The sequence below is a fragment of the Monodelphis domestica genome, chromosome 4 (assembly GCF_027887165.1).
Source record: "Monodelphis domestica isolate mMonDom1 chromosome 4, mMonDom1.pri, whole genome shotgun sequence".
In the NCBI taxonomy this organism is placed as follows: domain Eukaryota; kingdom Metazoa; phylum Chordata; class Mammalia; order Didelphimorphia; family Didelphidae; genus Monodelphis; species Monodelphis domestica.
The window spans coordinates 4695643-4716262 of record NC_077230.1 but is presented as its reverse complement, the minus strand read 5'-3'; the positions used below and the strand labels follow the sequence as shown (position 1 = coordinate 4716262).

General features: G+C 39.5%; 1 protein-coding gene across 3 annotated transcripts in view; it reads right to left on the bottom strand.

Annotated features, from left to right (window-relative positions):
• KCNJ6 (potassium inwardly rectifying channel subfamily J member 6) overlaps positions 1-20620 on the bottom strand; it is a 192604-nt gene that overhangs the window by 61396 nt on the left and 110588 nt on the right. For all 3 annotated transcript variants that reach the window (XM_056797073.1, XM_056797072.1, XM_056797071.1), the window contains one exon: positions 18046-18966. In XM_056797073.1, the coding sequence (XP_056653051.1) occupies positions 18046-18966 (921 nt within the window). The remainder of the gene's footprint in view (positions 1-18045; positions 18967-20620) is intronic.

The window sequence follows — 20620 nt, the reverse complement described above, 5'->3', positions numbered from 1 at the left end:
TTATTATGTTAAGTAAGGGTCCATTCATTCTTCCTTTCTGTAATTTAATAAAAGACATAAATGGGTGGTATATTTTATAAAAAAATTTTTCTGCATCTACTGATAAAATAATCTGCATTTTTTTTTACTAATATACTCAGTTATATAAGTTTGATAACTTTCATAACATTGAAAGAGCCCTGCATTCCTGGTATAAATCCTGCTTTGTTATAATCTATAATCTTTTTGATATGCTGCTCTAGCTTTATGCTAATTCTTTGTTTACATTTTTGGTTGATATTTATTATAGATATTGGCCTAAACTCTTGGAAAAATGTAAAATCATTGTTATTTAAAAAGACAGCCAAATATCGTAACAACTGACTGTCATGCCTACTTTTCCTATCTTTACAGAATCTTGAAAACATGAATCATGAAAACAGAATCATGAAAACCAAATATACATACATAGGAGGAAAGCTAGTCAATATCTGAAAATATGCTATGCAGACTTTTATGAATTATATTTTACAGTAGATCATAGTCTCTCTGGTGTCACAATATTGCTGCATATGGCTGTTCCATTCATTCACCCTTCCTGCATTTCTGTTTCTGGAGTATTCAAGAAATAAAGAATTTGCTCAATTCTGTTTTTCCCCCCCAAAATATTGCAAACTCTTCTTTGGTTATTGAATATCTATCTTTTTTTATTTGTGATTAAACTCATATTTGCAGAGTAGGTCATCCTGGGCTGCATCCTGAGCTCCACTGCTTTTCTGAATACATTAATCCATTTTCTGTGTGGGTGTAGCATAGTCTTGTGTTGTTTTAATTTCCTTTTCTTTGTATTTGAAAGTCTTCCTTCTGATTGTAGTGTGTGTAGTTCCTCAATTGTTACATTTAACTATAATGTATCTTTGGAATTGGTAACCATAGGTTTTTTCCAGAGGTGATTTAGGTATTCTTTCAAATGAAAGGATGATGTGGAATTGACTACATTTCTGGAAAAACTAGAACTAAATGCTTTTTTAAATAAGAAGACAAAAGAATATACCTAGGTCTCAGAACAATATGAAACCTTTAAAAAAAATTGACTGTGTGTAGGACACAGAGCTTGTGAAAACACATTTAAAAAAAGACAGAATTAATAAATGTAATCTTTACAGACTATAATACAATAAAAATAGTCTTTGGTTTAGAAGTCACAGATAAAAGACAAATACAGAGGTAAAATTAAATAATGAATGAGGCAAAACCCAAGTAAAATAAACAATAATTATGTCAAAAATGGCAATAATGAAGCAATGTACCAAAATTTCTGGGATGTAACATTCTTTAAAACATGGACTGAAAAAAAGAAAGAGAGGCTTGATGAAATATGCATGCACAAGAAGGGATATCTTAAATACCAGAGAATAAAAGAATGATTTGGAAACAAAAACCACATAAATAAATGAAAGTAAAAATTGATTCTTTGAAAAGTCTAATAGTCTTTGATGAAGCGGTTAAAATAAGGAAGACAAAAAACAAAATCAATAAAATAGTAGCTCAGAAATTTGAAATCACAATAAAATCAGAAGAAATAAAATGATAATTTAAATACACAGTTACATGCTAAAACATAATGTTATGTGCAATATAATACTTATCATGTAGAGTTATATATATGAAAACACAAAAGAAACAGAAGAATGCCATAAAAAATACAAAATACTCAAACTATTATAAGACCAGAGAGAGATATTAAATAAAACAGCCATAGAGAAGTAAATTGAACTATCTGTAATGGAACTATTATAAGTGAATTCTATCAAAATTGTATAGAACAACTAATACTTGTAGTTCAAAAATTATTTAAAAAAATAAGAAAGCACTTTACAAGAATCCTTTTATAAGGCAAATATACTAAAATTGTAAACCAAAGAAAAATAAAATGCAGGAGGAAAATTATAGATCAATATCATTATTTTGACTCAAAATTTTTGAACAGAATCCTGTGTCATAATTAGAAAGAATATATCTACTAGTTATTAATTTTTCATAAAGTTTATTAATAGAAAAGGTATATAAGCATAGATTTAAATCTCTTCCTTACTCTGAGTTCTCAGACCATGTGTCTATTCTATTGGCATCTTTTCACTCTTCCTCACCTCTCCCTTCTAGCCAGATGTCCATGCCAAAAGACCCAGGTAGGTTCCACCAACGTTCTTTTATTGACATTCAAGGACACAATTGTGGTATGTGAGGAATGTTGATCAACCAGTTGGTCCTCCAGGAGGGGGAGGGGATGAACTTCCTTCTACTCAATCACCCCCATGTGATCCTTTGGGAGACCAGTTTCCCCAATGGATCATTCAAACATAACTATCTTATATCTCTAAAGATCTTCTAGCTAAAAGTACATACAATATTGCACTTTCTAAGAGGAAGCTACAATAGTTAGAGATGAGAGGGAAATATGTGAAGAAAAATACAAAAACTGATTGATAGCCACATTGACAAAATGACAGTGAGGGGGCAGTGCCCTTTGGCATAAGAATTTACATTCAGAATAAGTATGTTCAACCCCCTTCAGCTGAGTTAATTATATCCCAAAGTTCATTCTTGATCTTTTGATGCAGTGTGTGGCTTCTGCAGGCATCTTTACAGCACCTTCTCCAAAAGGATCTGCTTTTTTTTTTTTTGATTCAGAATGTGGGCAAGTTTCTTTTCCTGAAATTTTCCCAAAACATTTTAAATCTTGGATTTTAGGATAATTACACAATCCCCCTGAGGAGGGTGTTGACCAACACCAGAATCACCCTGGGGTACATGGCTGAGATTTGAGGTATATGAAACAATTGTCAGAAAAATAAACAAACACCCCCATCCCAAATAAAAGAACAAAAATTAAATTCTGTATACAAAAATAAGTACAAAAATGATAAAAAGTAAAAATCTTACTTGTATAAAATTCTGAGTAAAAATAAACCTCTAACAGGTCCTAAAATTACTATCAAGGCCCAATTAAAGTGATTTATTTCCCACAAGCCTGTAGGACAATTGCAATGATATAGCACTTTACCCATTTGCAGCCAGGACTACAGACAATTGCCAAATCATAAGAGAGAAGGGACTAGGTTTTAGCAGTAAAGGGGAAAAATCATTCCCTGGTCTGATTGTATCTTCACTGTCAGAGATAGGGGGAGCCAGGATGATTGCCAACCTGAGGTACTTGACTGAGATTATTGCACAAGGAGTGTCGTACAAGGAGTCCTGCATCTTAACAAATGTCAAGTGCCTCAACCTTGACTCTCACACGAGGCTCAAGTCCTTTTGCATTGGCATAGAAGTTCAATAATACCCTGAATTGGTTTGGTCCTTTTTGACCTTATGCTACCTGGTACCATATAATACTGGCTCTTTGGTTCCCTTCTCCTGGAATCAGACATAATCATCAAGCAAGTTCCATAACATTTATTAATTTATTGCAGGTTTCCATAGTCTAAAGCTTTTGGGTATGCATAGTTATTAGGGTTAATTGATACTGTAAACTTATACTGTAAACTTTATCCTTCAAGTCAAAAACATTAATACTGATTTCATGTACTTCAAGAATTACTAAGGATAGGAAAAAAGAAAGGAAAGAAAAAATCAAATATCCTATTGCAATATAAATAAAAAATAATAAAAAAATCATAATTTCATATTTCACATTCCATGTGACAATGTGTTAACTGAACAGGAGCACAACACAAAAGATGCTCACTCAGAAATGAGATTTATTTCCCTCTTTACTTGGCCAGGATCCATAGTGGGAGTGTACATGATTTTTTTCACCAGGTAAAAAAGTCTTTTAAAAACAATAGTACAACACCTAATGCAGATTCTAAGAAGTACCAAAATCCCCCAAATTATAAGAGCCCATTTAATGACAATAGCAAACAAACCCTTATTCAAAAACCTATGAACTAATGGATATTTGTCACATGTTCTACAGATTTAGCCAACTTTGGCTGAGATATTTTTAACAAAGTCTATTATTACCATCATTCCAAAATTTGGCAGGAGAGAAACCAGAAAACCTCTATACCATCGATGAAATCCTTGTGGGTCCAAAAAATGTCTCCCAAAATCTAGATTATCCTGGTGGAAGGGTAGAATAAGCTGAAGAGTTATAAATATAATACACTTATTTCAAAGCTAGCAGGCTTCTCAGGAAAAATCATCCCCACTTCCTGGATGAGATTATAACACATTACAGGGTAACTAAGCCACTTGGGCAACTCCCTCCCTCTTGGTATGAGACTATAACAGTGTAACAGAACTGTCTCCAATATGTCCCACTCATTTTCACATGGAGCTGAGGACTAAAAAGTGAAAAACAGTTTTTATGTGTCATCCATTACGTTTTCAATAAATGCATAGATGGGAAATTACAACAGTGTCATTGCACTTAAATTCATCTACAAGTGCACCCTAACCCCTTGTTACAAACAACTCAGAGGCAGGCAAATGATCAGTCAGAGGTAGGGATGCTCCCAAATATCTACAAATCACTTTTGAAGACCCATTAAAATCAATTGAGATTATTAGATAATTAAATTCTCCAAAATGTATACAGGTTGAAATCGGTTTGATGGAGTTCATCCATCATCCCTGTGTGACAATTAACAAAAGCAAAAAAGGAACAAAAAGGCTGTTTATGGGCTTTTACAATGATATTCTTCAGTAAAATCATAGGGAAGACACAAATAAAGAAAAACAGTGTAACAGAATATTTCAATTTTGATAACTTATGAAGTGGTTAATAGTAAATTACATCTTGTATTTAGAATTGTGTTACAGAGAAGAGACTACTTCATTAGGGGAAGGGGAACAAAAAGAAACAGTTAACATCAATAGGAAAAGGGGTCTGAAAAGGCTTAAAATTCACATGTAGACTCTTTGAGGTTCCTTTCCCTCCCAAGTACCATTAGTCATCTAGATTTCTTTGTCCACACCTCTGGGGTCCCCCATTATGAAGGGGTGTTCCCACACTGAGTACAGATGTTTAGGTGTGAGTTTTTATTTGCCTCTTTCGAATTACTATTCCTCCTATTAATATCATTATTCCTGAAGCTTCTATTGCTATTTTCTCAATTTCTCTTTTTATAATTCATAATTACATGACCCCCATTGTCACGAAAATAACATGTTAGTAGTTGTTTTGTGGATTCTTGTAAGGAAGTTATGACCTCTCTTTGCTTTGCCTTTCCAACTGTTTTGGTCAATTTTTAAATTTTCTTCCTTAATGTCTCCACTAAAGTAGTTATCCTTCTTATCCTTTTTATACTTCTCTCCCTGTTTAGCAGTTAATTCCTTTATTTCCTTCCTTAATGTTTCTGTCAAATCAGTGTCCTCTTCCTTTTCTTTATGTCCCTCAAAAGCATAAACTGCCACTCTTTTCGATTCTTTTTTTTTTTTCATTTTTCAATTCTTTAATGTCCATATTAGGCCAGTTTGGACAGCTAGTCATAAAATAATCCTTAACTACTGTACAACTGTTTTTCACATATTGTATTCTGATTTGTCTAATATCCCTTTCCCTATCAAGATCCAGTTCTATGTACCTTCCTCCTAGCTCAATAAGCCTATCCATAAACTGAGAGGGTTTTTTATTATCTTCCTGCTTAACATTTTTGAATTTAGTCCACTTACCAGGCTTATCAGAACAAGCTCTCATAGCTTTTAGCAATACCTTTCTAGCCTGGTATAGTTGTAAGCAATCTTGCTCTGAATTTGGGTCCCATTTGGGATTTTCACTTGGCCAACAAGTTATTCCCTCTCCCTGGGTCTGATTAACAAGAGAAAGAATCTTACTTCTTTCCCTTCCCATTAGCAAGGCCTGGGGAAAATCTTCCACATCAATCCACATGAGGTTATATGTGTAGAAAATGCTTTCAATCTTATTTATCCACCACAGGCTCAGATTCATAAGAAGATGTTTTTTCTTTAAATCTCTCAATGTCCTGTGGAGAGAAAAGTGTATGGTATCTAATGTCTACTAAGTCTCCACATCTATTATAAGTAGAAATATCTCTTAGAGGGAAAAGGTGTTTATTCAAATTATCTATGGTAACTGCTGCTTGGCTTCTTTTCTAGATTTCAATGGAATGGGTTGTAGTGAGGCTAGTAGGGGAGGGGAGGGAGTATGGAGAGGAAGGAGTTGGGGAGGCAGGATGAAAACATCAGAGTTAGGTTAGGGGTGGGGAGGAGAGGAACAGGGGTGGGGAGGAGAGGAACAGGGGTGGGGCTAGGGGTGGCATTAAGAGGAATGAGGAGGAGAGGAGGAGTGAGAATAGACCAAGCAGGGGCATAGCTGGGAGGAGAGGAATGAGGTCTAGAGGAGGAGTCACAGTAAGGTGGGTGGGATTGGTCAGGGAAAGGAGTGTAGGGAAAAGGATGGCTAAGAGAATAAGGATAGGAATGGTAGGTATAGGGGGAAAAGGGTGGGCACTGGGTAGTGAGAAGGAGGAAACTCTGGAGGGTATGAGTAGTGGGATGGTAAGTTAGGGTAGAGAGATATATTGGGAGGAAAGGGGATGGGAGGAGTGGGGAATGAGCAAGGTCTGACAGGGAGAAGAGCTGAAGGATTCAGGTTGTGGTTTGAGAGTATGAGGAGAGATTTCCTCACAATCCAGGTGGGATGATAGGGTATGTTTCTTGCTAGATCTAATTGAAGGGTTCAGGAGGAGGAACTGAAGGAATTAAGCCAGAATAGACTGGAAGAATGGTTTCCTCACTGGAAGGAATAGTTAATTTAGCAACATGATATGCCCACAAGAACCTGTATTTATAATCTTTAGCATCTTTGTTTTTAATGGTTTACTTCAAATCTTTTAAGATATTGAAGTCAAAGGATCCATACTTTGGTCAGGTAAAAGATTTTTCCATCCAGGCTTTACAAAGTTTTTTAGCTTCCTTTTGGTCATCCAATTCTCCTTAGGAAGATTAGTATCACCTCAAGAATTAAAAATTTTATGGAGGGGTGAATCTGGAGGAATATTTCCTGATTTCCCTTGATTTGCTGCAGTATTTCCCATAGTGTCTATCTAGTCTGTCTTAATCTGACTATTTAAGATAGTCTGAGAATTGCTAAATGGTCAGTTTATACAATGAAAAGTTCCAAAAACATAAAAAAATGGAGACACAAATTTCTTCAATGTTTTTGTGGAAGGCAATGAGAGTGGGGTAAATAAGAAGCTAAAGTAAGGAACTAAGTAATTCTTGCCCAGAAATAGTATCAATAACGAATATGTATTTATTATAATTATTGTTGTTATTGTTATTACTAATTAATAATAATAAATAATAATAAACAACAGATATAAAATATAGATAATAATAATTACTAATTAATAATAGTTGTTAGAGATTAATAATAATTATTGAAATTTAATAATTACTGTTATTGATAGTAGCATTAATAATATTGTGTTCTAAAATTATTCCCTAGTATTGCATTTAATTAATTTGATTTAATTTTGGCTTTGTTCAATTTTAGAAATGTTGTTTTTAATTCAATTCAATATTATTAACATTTAACTATTAATAATCCTTTTATTTAAATGTATTCAATTTAATATCATTATTCTAGATTACTAGTAGCAGTAGCAAAGGAATTTTCTTTTACAATTTCTGCAGTTTTACTTCTTGCCATAGGGTGGCACTGCAACTATGTGTACAGGACAACATATTAGAGGGTAGGCCTTATCTAAAAGGCAGGGAGAGAGTGATAAGATAAGCCCTAGAAGGAATATGAGGGGGGGGGGGAAGGAGAAAGAAAAGAAAAACCAAAAGAAAACTCCCTTGTAAAGGTTTAGTCCTTTCTCCTCCCCCAGAAGTAACCTAGTGTCACATGTTTTCAAAGTTGCAGGAGCTGGGGAGGGAGTTCCTATCTGCCAGTGGGATTTTCAACCTAGGATCTCCTGTCCACAGGTCTGTCTCTCAATCCACTGAGCAACCTCACTGCCTGCCCCTAAGTGGAATCAGGATTTAAAATGCAGCACAGGCCTCCCCAACACCTGAGTCATTACTCTAGTCCCTCACCGTCAGGTTCCAAAGTTGTGGGAGGCTAGGTCTTAGGGTCTCCTCACTCCAATCCCCCACAGTCTGGAAGTACCTCCAAGAGCAGTTTAAGGGATTTCTCTGAGCTGCGCAGCACTGGGCTGAGTGAAGCAGCAACTAGACCCTGTGTCAGCTTCACCTTGGTATAGGTGCTGTGGAAAGTGAAAGATAAGGAGTTCCTGCTGGGTCCTAGAGCCCCCAGTGTGCAAAAGGCTCAGGTCCCATTCTCTATCACCCTACCTGCATTCAAACTAAAAGAAATGGGAGGGGGAGAACCATGAGGGAGGGAAATTCTCACCAATCCAGGGTGGTGGGCTAGACCACTCTGCTTCTTTCTCTCAGCCAAGGTGTGTCTAGCATATGAAAGCAGATGAGCAGCTTAGATAAAAATCCCCCTTGAGCTTTCCTAGGCACTAACCCAAAACTTCTCTCAGAAGAAAATTAAGAATCTGAATCAAACCAATGTGGTTTGCCAAGCTGTTATAATGAAAATTAATATATTTACCATTTATTAATTTTTCATAAACTTTATTAATAGAAAAGGTAGATAAGCAGAGATTTAAATCTCTTTCTTACTCTAAGTTCTCAGACCATGTGGCTCTATTCTATGGGCATCTTTTCTCTCTTCCTCACCTCTCCCTTCCAGCCAGCTGTCCATGCCAAAAGACACAGGTAGGCTCCATCCACTTTCTTTTATTGACATTCAAGGATGAAACTGTGGTATATGAGGAATGTTGATCAACCAGTCAGCCATCCAGGAGGGGAGGGGATGACACACTGTCAAATAGACTACAGTGTTCACCTTAGTTGTAAGCTATTAAATAAACTCTTAGAAATAACTATTTACATATAATAATAACAGAACCCAAGAAGCAAAAATAGAAAGGGAAATCCAATTCCAAATAACTACAAAATGCATAAACTATTTTGATAATCTCTGAGGTCTCTTGTAGTTCTAAATCTATGATTTTATGATTTTGCAAAAGAAGAAACTATATACAATTTTATGTATCAAATGAGATTATCAAATGAGCACACAGCAAGCCAGTGATCAAGCCAATCCTAGAAGCTCTTGTTCTTTCCACAATTATTTTTTATTGATTCAGAAACATTTTAAAAGGATTCATTCATTTATTGTGATTAGTGCATAGATCCACCAATTACTAGAACTGGTAATCTTACATTGGCTAGTTATATTCCTATCCAAACAACTGGACCATGGTTCAATTGAAATTTTGGTCTCCCAGTTGCTAAAATGTAGTTCTATTGAGAAATGAATGCTACAAGTGATATACTTTCTTCACTTTCTCCATATTTAATTAACTTTTAGTTGACCCTGATAAGGGTAAATTTTAGGGTTGAGACTGAATATATTTTTTAGTGGTCACCAGGGATTTAAAATTTAAATACCAATGAAATACTGAAGGAATTTTATTGTGGTTTATTTACAATAGAAGGAAGAAATTAAGAATGAAGGAGAGAGAGGGAAAGGGGAAGATTTGTTCCTGCCTCATCTGAGCCAGGGGAGTTCAGAGGCCTTAGCCAAGGAGCCTTCCCAGAAGATTAAATCTAGTTTGGCTTCCAGCCATAAGGCCTCCTCTAAGATGAGGGGCCTCCTTGGAGGCTATTGCCTCCAGAAAGAGCCAAGGAAAAGGGGAGTCAGCCTTAATACTCACCACATGGTCATCTAAGGGAAGCAGTCTGAGGTCCCACACTCCAGCCCTCCAAGCCAAGTTCCATCCCAAAAGTCCCTCTCACAGGAAGTGACATGAAATATAAAGGCAATTCTTTATATCACTTCCTGTGCCTCACATGTACCAGTGGTGGCTTAAACTTGGCTTTGGATAGCCCAGGGGGTCAGTCAGTTGTTTCTGATTTGTCACTTGCTAGCACAACTTTCCTCCTCCACACTTAATCCTTAAGTGGGGGTGTATACATTCCTGGTTGCTAGAATTCTAAAGAGTAAGCAAGGTGGAGTAAATCTAAAATTCACAACCCTCTAGAGTTTTCTAAGTTTGCTATAATATCTATAAAAATGGCTAATTTTGTATTTCCTTTGCCTAGGCTTATTCATTCAATTTTTATTGCAAAATTACTATGGCTAGAACTTCTAGCATTTTATTTACCAGTAGTGGTTACAATGCACATCTTTGCTTGACTTCTAATCAAAAGATCTAATAGGGAAGACCGTGTAAGGCAGAATGGGTTTGAAGAACTGTTTAGACCACCTATGATTTTCCAGTACTATAGTGCTTAATAGCAATTTGAATGCTCTGTGAAACACACTCAGGGCCAAGTCCCAACTGCAATCTTTTCTTGCTGATACATCTGTTTTTCTTGTTAAAGTCTCTGATCCCATCTGTATAAAATATTGCTGACTCTACAGGTGTACTCCGAATAATGTAGCTCCTGGGACCGACAATATGCAATGCCATCGTTATGATAGAATAACCAGATCCATCAGCTTCACTCTTTGTTATCTGAGCCCAGTCCTACGCTTCTGGACCCAACTACCTCATGAATGTCGTTTTGCCTAACTAGAGTTTTGTTTGGCACATGAAAAAGCAATGAATGACAATGGAAACTGCCAACAAAGAACCTGAGCATTTAAAATCATTGCCACCGGTGAATTCTGTGAACTTACCTTTTCTCTAAAACGGAAGTAACTGTTTTTGGGAGAATGACCCAATTTTTCCACATCTAGTAATTCACACAAAAGGTTTGTGAATGTGATTGAGAGGGGGGAAAGGAGTAAAGGGAAGATATGAGGCATTTATATAGTACCACTCTGTAACAGGCATAAAACTTCATAAGTACTCTTTCATTTGATTATATTTGGTCAAATATTTTATTCTTTACTTCCCAGAAATATACACTGAATTGATGATCTCTTTGGAACGGCTCAGACATTGTTTTCTATTTCTAAGGAGAGCTTGAGAATATCTAAGGAACTGATTCAAATACTCAAGTACTACAACCAGGCTTAAATTCATAAATGGTTGAGGTATATAAACCAACATTCAAAGGAAGGAAGAAATCCAATCTAATAACAGCCACATGAAAAATGCTCCAAACCTCTAGTAATTCGAGAAATACAAATTCGAGGCCCCCCTTCAGACGCATTTGATTGGCAAAGATCACAAAAAGGGAAAACACCATTTCTTTTTCACTGTGTGCGTGTGAATGAAGGAAAGCTTTGAATTGGTCTAACTATTCTGGAAAGCAATTTGGAGCTACACTCCCAAAGTTACTAAGTACGGTAACCATATGTACAAGTATAGATCGTAGCTTTTTGTTACAAGATGGAAGTCAAAACTAAGGATGTAACTATTACTGGTGGAATGATTGAGTCAGGCTGTGATCTAGGAATATAATGGAATTGCACTAAAAGAAAGCAAGGAACAAGGTCACAGAAATCTAGGTAGACTTGCATGAACAAACCCAGATAAAGTTAGTAGAACAAAGAAAACAAGTTATACAATACAAAAACATTGTAAAGAGAAACAACTTTGAAAGACTTCAGAACTATTATCAGTAGTAATTAACTACAGTTCTAGATGCCATCGGTCAAGCAACATCCCAGCCTCCTCTTGGTAAAATGGCAGATTCAACCTGTAGAATGAGATACACATTTAGGAGAGGGCGCGTGCAGGAATTTGTTATTTTTCATCTTTTTCAATGTGTGAAAGAATTAAAAAAGGAATATCATTGAGAAAAAGGTGAACATTTTAAAAAGGCTTAAGAACTGTATTTAATACAATGACTAAGCGTGATTCCAGAGGACTGATAAATTAAGCATACTATATTCCTCTTAAGAGAGATGATGAAATAGAGGTGAAGAATGAGAATTCAGACACGGTCAACACAGGAAATTGTTTTGCTTCGTTATGTTTGTTAAAAAGATTTTGTTTTTCTTATTTTTTCCTCCTTTGGGTGAGAGTTTGGGAAAGCGAAGGGGAATAGCAAAGGGGTTGACAAAAACATGAAAATAAGAAGAAACAAAAGGTCTTTGAAGCATTAAATATATATATATATATACATATATAAGAATTGAACAACACACAAACACTAGTTCTGAAAGTTACATGTTGAATTTATTATGTACTTAAAAGGGAAAAGAAACCATAATTATTTTTTTTGTGTATGGGAATGCTCATTTAGCTTAAGTGCGGAATATTAAAAAAAACAAAAAGGAGAATTTATGATGTGGCTAAAACACATTGCCATGTGACCGATTTGATCTGACCTGAGCTTTAGTAGTTACCACTAGGGGAAACTGAAGTAACTATTGCTAAATAGGAAGTTTCTTCAAATGTGCATCAGTATGGTAAAGATTCCTGTGCTATTTTGAGTGATCTACCCTGAAGAATTCTCTTACCTCCATCTTTTCCAATTCCTCCTATCTACTGACCACTTCCCTGCTGCCAATAAACACATTAATATTGACTCCATCCTCAAAAATCCCAATTTTTTCCCTCCGACCATCCCCTTTCTATGTCTCTGAATCTCTTCCCTCTTGTGGCTCTTTCTTTAGAACACTATTTATAATTGCTGCCTCCACTTCCTCAAATTCTCCTCTAATGTCTCTGTAGTTGAGCTTCTGACTTTATATAACAGACACGAGTCTCTTCAAAATCACCAACAATTTCTTACCTGCTCCTCTATTATTGGCCTTTTCTTGATCTTTATCCTTCTCAACCAGCATTTGCCATTGTCGGTTCTCCTCTTCTCCTGGATATTCTCTCTTCTTCCTCACGTCCTGACATTCGCCCACCTGTTTGACCCTCCTTTTTGCTGGCCTTTGCCAGATCTTTATTCAGATGGGTATTCCCAAGGGTCTGTCTTTGGCCTTTTTCTCTACTCTCTTTGCAGTGGTTTCATCAGTTCCCGGGATGTCAACGACTATCCCATGGCGTATGATTTTCGAACTTCCTTTTCCTCACTTCTTCCCCCATGTAGAGGTATTGCATCACCAACAACCTTTTGGACATCTTGAACTAGATGACCTGCAGACATTTTTAAAAGAACTCATTCTCTCTCCCTCCAATCTTCTCTCTACTCAATAGAATCAGGCTGCCTCCTAGCTCCATTCTGTCTATTCTTACTCCTCTCTAGGTCCTCGTGATCCTGCTTACTCTTTCTCACCCGTGCTACTCCATCGCCTGACTCCTAACTGTCTTTTAGTCCATAACCCCTGCCTGGGGCTCTTCTTCCTCATTTCCACCTCCTGGCTTCCTAGACTTTCTTTAGAACTCAACCCCAAATTCCCTCTTTAGGAGGCCTTTCTGGAAGTCTACTTCCTCCTCCAAAAATCCCATTCCTGTGCTCGGAGATGATATGTAGAGTAGTTTGTATATTTTCTCTCCTTTGTAGTATGAACTCATTGAGGGCAGGGATTGTTTTTGCCTTCCTTTAGGTGCTCAACATTTATCAATCTCCAAGTTTAGCCTGGATGGCACATAGAAAGTTCGATGAACCCCTGGGCTCCTACGGTATTCTGAACAGCAGTTCCGAACCCCTCCAAGGCCCCCACCCCAAAGACTTCTCTGGGCAAACCCTCAACACTTTCAACTTCAGCCTTTCTGAAGAACTTTTGATACTCTTGGTAATTTGCATTCAATGTAAGTAATAGATAATTCTTAGGAAAAATCCTTATAAAAAGCAGACTCAAGGAAGCAAGACACTAATTCTCAGGTAATTTATGACTTAGTCTACTTATAATTGTTTTGTAATTTTCCATGGCCAATTTTCTCATTTTTACAATCAATTATGTTTAATAGTACGGTATATTTTTATTTTCTGGAAATCAGATCATTTAAACCTCTGATACGCACACACACACACATATAGACTGCAAAAACCATTGCTAGAAATATTTCTTCAATTATGGATTGTTAGAAAAAGAAGGGATCTTAGAAATGATCTTGTCTAACCTCACTTTGCAGACGAGGAAACTAAGGCCCAGAGAGGTGGCGTATCTTAAGAGAAAAGTACCTAGTGTCTTTTCTATACTATTTGATGTCCTACTGTGCCCCAAGCCCAAGAGTTAGAGGGATTCCATTACCTATTGTATTTCTATGAAGTATTACATCATGGTAGGAGATCTTGTCTGTTGGTCACTACTTGAAATTTCCTTGTCCCCCGTTGCTACCTCAGTGCCTTTGGTTTATTCATCCCTCCTTTGGAGAACCATTTAATTTCATTCAGTCATCCATTCATCAAAAATTTAAGCACCTCGCTCAAGCAAAATTTCTCTTGTCTAATGCCTCTTCATCCTTCGAACCCCAGATCCAATAACACCTCCATCTTGGGTCTCCTCTATCAGGAGAGTGTTCTTAACCTGGGTCCATTGACAGATTCAGAAGGTCCACACCTTCAGGCACTCCCTAGTTGTGTAAGACAGAAGGTAAGGGTTTAAACAAAACAAAACAAAACATTTCAGACTCTCTGTGATGCCATTTGGGTTGGGTCTTTTTTTTTTTGGCTGTCATTGGAGGGGTTGGCCATTTCCTTCTCCAGCTCATTTTACCCGTGAGGCAAACTGGGTTAAATGACTTGCCTAGGGTCACACAGCTAGGGAGTTTCTGCGGTCCTATTTAAACTCTTGAAGATGAGTCTTTCTGATTCTAAGCATCCCATAGCCGACCTTATATGTTACTTTAAGATGTACAGAATACTTTCCTCACGACCAACCTGTGAAAAATGATGGCACAGTGGCAAGAGCGTAAAGCTGGACTCCACAGGATCTGAGCTCAGTTTCCCTTCTGCGACTTAGTGCCCATGTAACCTTGGGTTAGCCTTCTGGCAGAAGTTTCATCTTCTACAAGATGGACGCGTTGGGCTTACCACCCCGGAGGTCCAAGGACTCTCGATCGATCCTTGTTCTTCCATCCCAGGCGACACCCGGTTCCGGGCATCTTCTCTTCCCAGGAGAGTGCTGTATTCTATTCAGACTTTCCCGAGTTTTCGGTCTGGTGCGGTCCGTGTTCCAAAGCTCACAAGCAATCGGGGAGAAGTTGTCTTTGAAAGTTAAAGCTCACCTTTAGAACCGGCAAGAACAATGAAAAATTAGAGTTCTGTTTATGCGTGCGCAGGAGAGGATCTCCCGGAGAAACGAGCAAAACACGCTGGTCTAGATGGGCTACAGCAGAGACTCGGAAACATAAAAGCGGAAGCCTTCTGCTAACAAATAGACTTCTGACAGTCAAAAACGGTTGGGAGAGGAAACAGCGGGATGGCTCAGTGGATGGAGAGCCAGGCCTAGAGACACGAGGTCCTGGGTTCCAATGTGACCTCAGACCCTTCCCAGCGGTGTGACCCTGGGCAAGTCACTTGCCCCCCCCCCCCCCCCCCCCCTTTGCCTAGCCCTCACCGCTCTCCTGCCTCGCAGCCAGGACTCAGTATTGCTTCTAACATGGAAGGTGAGGGCGGTTACAACAAATGGCTGGGAGTCTTGAGTGCCTAGGAAGAGGCCCCGTGGACGAAGGCCGCCTTCGGGGCAGCGGCCACATGCACATAGTTGTCTGAGTCACAGACCCGTGAGATGGGGAAGAGCGGGGCTCTGTGGCTGGGCGAGTGGGCAGGAAGGAGCTGTTCAGCAGGAGGGCCAAGGTCTTTGGGAAGCTCTCCTGCGGAGGGAAAATGGAGGTTGGGCGGGGGTCCAAGGGGAGATGAGCACTCAGTGGAGGTGACCTGGAGCTCCAGGACCTCCAGGCGGAAAGAGCACGTGAACACGCGAGGCCGCAGAGCAGCTTCTCCGGCCGATCCGGCAGGGTGCACTACCCTGCCGCATGGAGCAGCAGCAGAGCCTGGAGGAGAGCCGGCCCAGCCACTCCATCCCGGCTTCGCTCTTTCTTCCAAGCGGCCACTCCGAGCGAAGAGCAGGACTAGCTGAGCGCCCGCAGGGAGGGAGCAGAGCCGGCCAAGGCTCGGGGTGTTAGTGCTGGTTACACCCTGCCTGGAAGGCCAGGAAGAGCCCCCGAGAGGGAAAGAGGCCCGAAGGACCGGACTTCCGAGCGGTCTCGGCCCTACGCTGTGAGCTCGGCGCCTCCCGCTGGGCCTTCCGGGGCTTTTCTTCCTCCCGCCCTTCCCGGCAGGTCGGTTGCCCGGAGCGCCCCGCTGACGCGGCAGATGATGGCCGGGCTCTTCCCGTCATTCGAATAGCGCTGGCTGTATTGGCTGCTCGTCAGGCAAAGCGCTCCCGGAGACGAGCACAGACCTGGGCCCTGTTCGGGCTGTTTGCAGCGGGGCATCCCTCGGGGAACAGCGTAACCCGAGACTGAAGAAGAGTGACGGGATTGTGTGCAGAGGTTGAAGGAGGCGGCGGCCAGCTGCGTATTGGAGCAGGATTAACCGTAGAGAAAACCTCCCCATCCACCAAAGCGGACCTCGGGTCTTTCCTGAGGACCCCAAGAGGACGACGGTGCCCCCTACATCACGTGACACTGTCCTCAGGATTCAGCCTCCAAGGAGAGCAGCCTCGCTGGACTGACTCCTTTAGCCTCCAGCAATTTGACCTGAAAACTGTAACATTCTATTTTTTTTGGAAACCCTCCCCTTCCGTCTTGGAGTCAATACTGTGTATTGGTTCCAAGATAGAAGAGTGGTCAGAACTGGGCAATGGGGGTCAAGTGACTTGCCCAGGGTCACACAACTGGGAAGTGTCTGAGGTCAGATTTGAACCTAGGACTTCCTGTCTCTGAGCCTGGTTGTCCATCCACTGAGCCACCCAGATGCCCCCCTGGGTAAAATTCTTTATGTGACTGCATCTCGTTGGCTTTTATTACCTAGCTGGCAATAGGCAATCCATTTGTGCTGATGAAATTTTTTTTCTTCTAGCCTTGCCTCCTGACTTCTTGATTCCAGGGGGATTGAGGGGGGAAGAATTGCTCTCCAGAGGATCTGAATTCCCCCAAAGGACTCATGAGCTACTTTTAGAAAAAGAAGCGCCCACAGGCTCATTCCATAAAACCGGAAGGAGCCACGAACTCCTCTGGGGATCCGATCTTCCCATGCTGGAGAGAGCTGGCCAAGGAAGCCCCCAAAGAGAGCCTATATCCCTTTTGTGAAGAGCAATAGTGTGGGTCTGGTAAAGAGTGTGTGCTTTTGTTATGGCTGCCAGAATGGATCAATATTGACAAATACACGTTCCCTTCTGGAAGGCGGAAGATGTGTAGAGCTCACATGATAGAATTTAAATACGCTTTTGCTTACTCACACTTGCAGCTTTCATGAAAGCTTCCTTAAAGCAGAGATCAATAGAAGCACAAACAAGGTTCAAGACTCAACCCTATTAGACAGTAGGCTGTATGTAGAATCTACACTTAGAACACTTCTGCTTGCTTATGCACTCGGGATGAAAGGTGGCTTATAATAAGGTTCTGTCAGTAGAAATGTAAATAAGATTATGGCCCATGTGATCATTTTTGTTGCTTACTTACATAGTTAGACAATGTTCCGGTTCTTATGGGTTCCTATTCAGCTGTGTTTCTTGAGAGTAGATTAGAATCATTTTCATGTTCTTTGAGTAAATGGCGACCACATAGGACATGGAAAGGGATTGCAAATATCTCCCAAAGAAGATTCAAGACTGACGGTCACAGCCGTCTGTCTGTCTTCCTTTAAAAGCTGCCTAGGCTGATAATGAACGAAGCAGAGATAGTCTACAGATAGAGCAGAATTTTCTCATTATTTTCACGACAACAGGGCCATTTTTTAAAGAGGAGATGACGAAATAATGCCAACTTCAAAACACATTAGGGCTCCTTTTACAGCAATATTTGATTCTAACCTTTAGGTCCCAGGCTGGTTTCTTAAAGAAAAGAATTACAAAGGTTAAAAATGAACAAACTATGCTAGAGTTTCTAGGTCCACTTTGTCCTTAAACTGTGAATTTTCTTAGGAACTAATTGTGCTTGCCCATCTTAACGAATGCACCCAGACATCACAAAGGCCCAAGAATGTAAAGAACCTTCTTACCTGTTGCCTCCACCATTCCTTCTAGGATCACAACAATCTCTAGCTCCTCTTTGGGCAGCTGCGCTTTGGAGATCTCCCAAAAAGGACTCTGTTGATTAATTTCATGGCTAATGATCAACGGGGACACGAGAAAGAGACGGTCGTCCCCTGTGTAATACCCCACATTGATATCTGTCTGGTTCAGTGGTATGAACTCTCCTTCTGTGGTCTGTTTAGATTTGATCAACTTGGCTCTAATTGAGGCTTCCACGATGTGGGAATTCCTCAGGTCCCCCACCCGGAACATCAGGCAGAGTTTCCCGTCCCGCATGGAGATGACTGCGTGAGTAGAAAACACCAGCGTCTCTGCCCTCTTCTTAGGCTGCGATATTTTTACAAACATGCAGCCTACCATGAAGGCATTGACTATAGACCCCAACACAGACTGGACTAAAAGGAGGATAATTCCTTCAGGACACTTGTCTGTGATGACTCGGTAGCCGTAACCGATAGTGGTTTCTGTCTCTATTGAGAATAAAAAAGCGGAGACAAACCCATTGAGGTTAGTGACACATGGAGTCCACGTGGGGTCCTCTATGTGCTCCATATCTCCTCGGATATAAGCTATGAGCCACCAGATCATGCCGAAGAAGAGCCACGTCACGGTGTAAACCATAACAAAGATCAACAGGTTGAACCTCCATTTCAGATCAACCAGCGTTGTGAAGATGTCAGTCAGGTAACGGTACGTCTCCCGCACGTTGCCATGGTGAACATTGCACTTTCCATCTTTCCTCACGTACCTCTGGATTTTTCTCTTCGCTCGGTCTCTGCTGATGTGTTTGGGGAGATCGTCTCTGGCTTGCTTGGGCAATTTTGGCTGGTGAATGGTTACTGGGCTTTCTACATCCTGTTCCATTGAGTCTCCCTCCAGGACATTAGCTGGGATTTGGAGAGAAGAAAAGAAAAAATGGCTAGTTTGTTGGTTTTGGATATTGAATAAATTTTTCAGTTCCCTCAAATGCTATTTACCTAGTTACTGATGTAGTGCAATGAGGCATCCTTTATGTGACTTCTTCCTATCTAGCTGGGCTGTTTCTGTGATGCCAAACACAACGTTTTTACCTTTCCTGGGGATAGATTTAGCCTCTAGACATTGCAAACCTTCTTCTCTTATCAATAGGAGCCAACATTTTATCCAGATAGCAGAATGGATTCCCACTGAATGCAACAACATTAGTAACTTTCTTTTTCAGAAGAAGAGCATCGCGAACTGGCTCTTAATCATCAAGGCGTTCATAGAGCTAGATTATTCCTGGTCTTGGTGGACACAAAAGTTTGTGTTGTACTGGGTAATCTAAGACCAAACTAACCATTTTAGAAAAGAAAACTTCTCGCTCATGCCAGCTGTTTTATCTGGTTTCTGTGCCAAGATTTAACTTCTGCTAAGTTGTTAAATGCCTTTTCCTCCTCTTTGATATTTCTCATGGTAGATACATTGACATTAGCGTTCCTTATGAGTCTATGATATCCTGGGAGGTGAGAAGAGAAGGGGATTTAGAAAGTAATCAGCTTTGTGACCTTCTAAGGCAGTGAGTGTTCACTGATATATGGCATCACTGATTATAGTTCAGCTTGCTATCGCTTTCCTCTAATTTTATACCTTAGAGTATTATAGTGCCTTGTTAATGTGGAATGAAATCTCTAAGAATTATTTATCCCCCCCTTACACTCTAGGTTTGTATGTGTGTATGGACGAGGTGGGGATACCTTGGCATGAGCATTAACTCTCGGAAGGTTTAGATATTTTAAAAATCAAATCCCAACAGCTATCTTTATGTCAACAGAATAAAGAGAAAGCTCCAAGACATTTGCAAAGGCTGCCATATTGAGAAATTTGACTTCTAGATAATTGAATTAGTCTTTCCCTCCTCTCTCCTCCCTCTAATTTATAAAGGGATAATGTGAATTTTCCTATGTTATAGAATTATGTAATCTTAGAATGATAGGACCTCTCAGAACACCTAACGATATATCTATATATCCACCCACATATGTTTATATATGCATGCTTACATATATAAAAATACATATGGTAAGTAATAATAATGAAAAGATAATTTTTAAAGTTTTCAAAGAGCTTTTAAAATATTTCGTTTTGTTTTCAAAACAACTCTAGTAGATAGGTGTTATTTTCAGATGAAGAAATTTTTTTTTCCATAGATGTAGAAATCAGAGTAGGTAAAAATTATGTGACTTGCCTAGGATCACACAGTTAGTGTCTAAGACTAGATTTGAACTCAGGGCTACCAGGTTTAGAGCTACTCACACAAAAGCCCATAAAGTGTCAAAGATGTGATATTCATCATATTGGCAGTCTGTAATGGGTGAAGAGATCAGTGATATGTCCTAAAGTGTGGAAATTTTGAAGATTCATGTTTGTGTCCCTTATTGACCTTAACATTCTGTTAGCTAAAATTGGAAGCTAATAGATGGTGTTCTTTTTTCCTGATAGGCTTTCCAGCAATGCCTTTTTTCCTTCCATAGGGCCTTTTGTCCTGAGGTTCAGGGTTTCTCTCCACCGTCTCTTTAATAC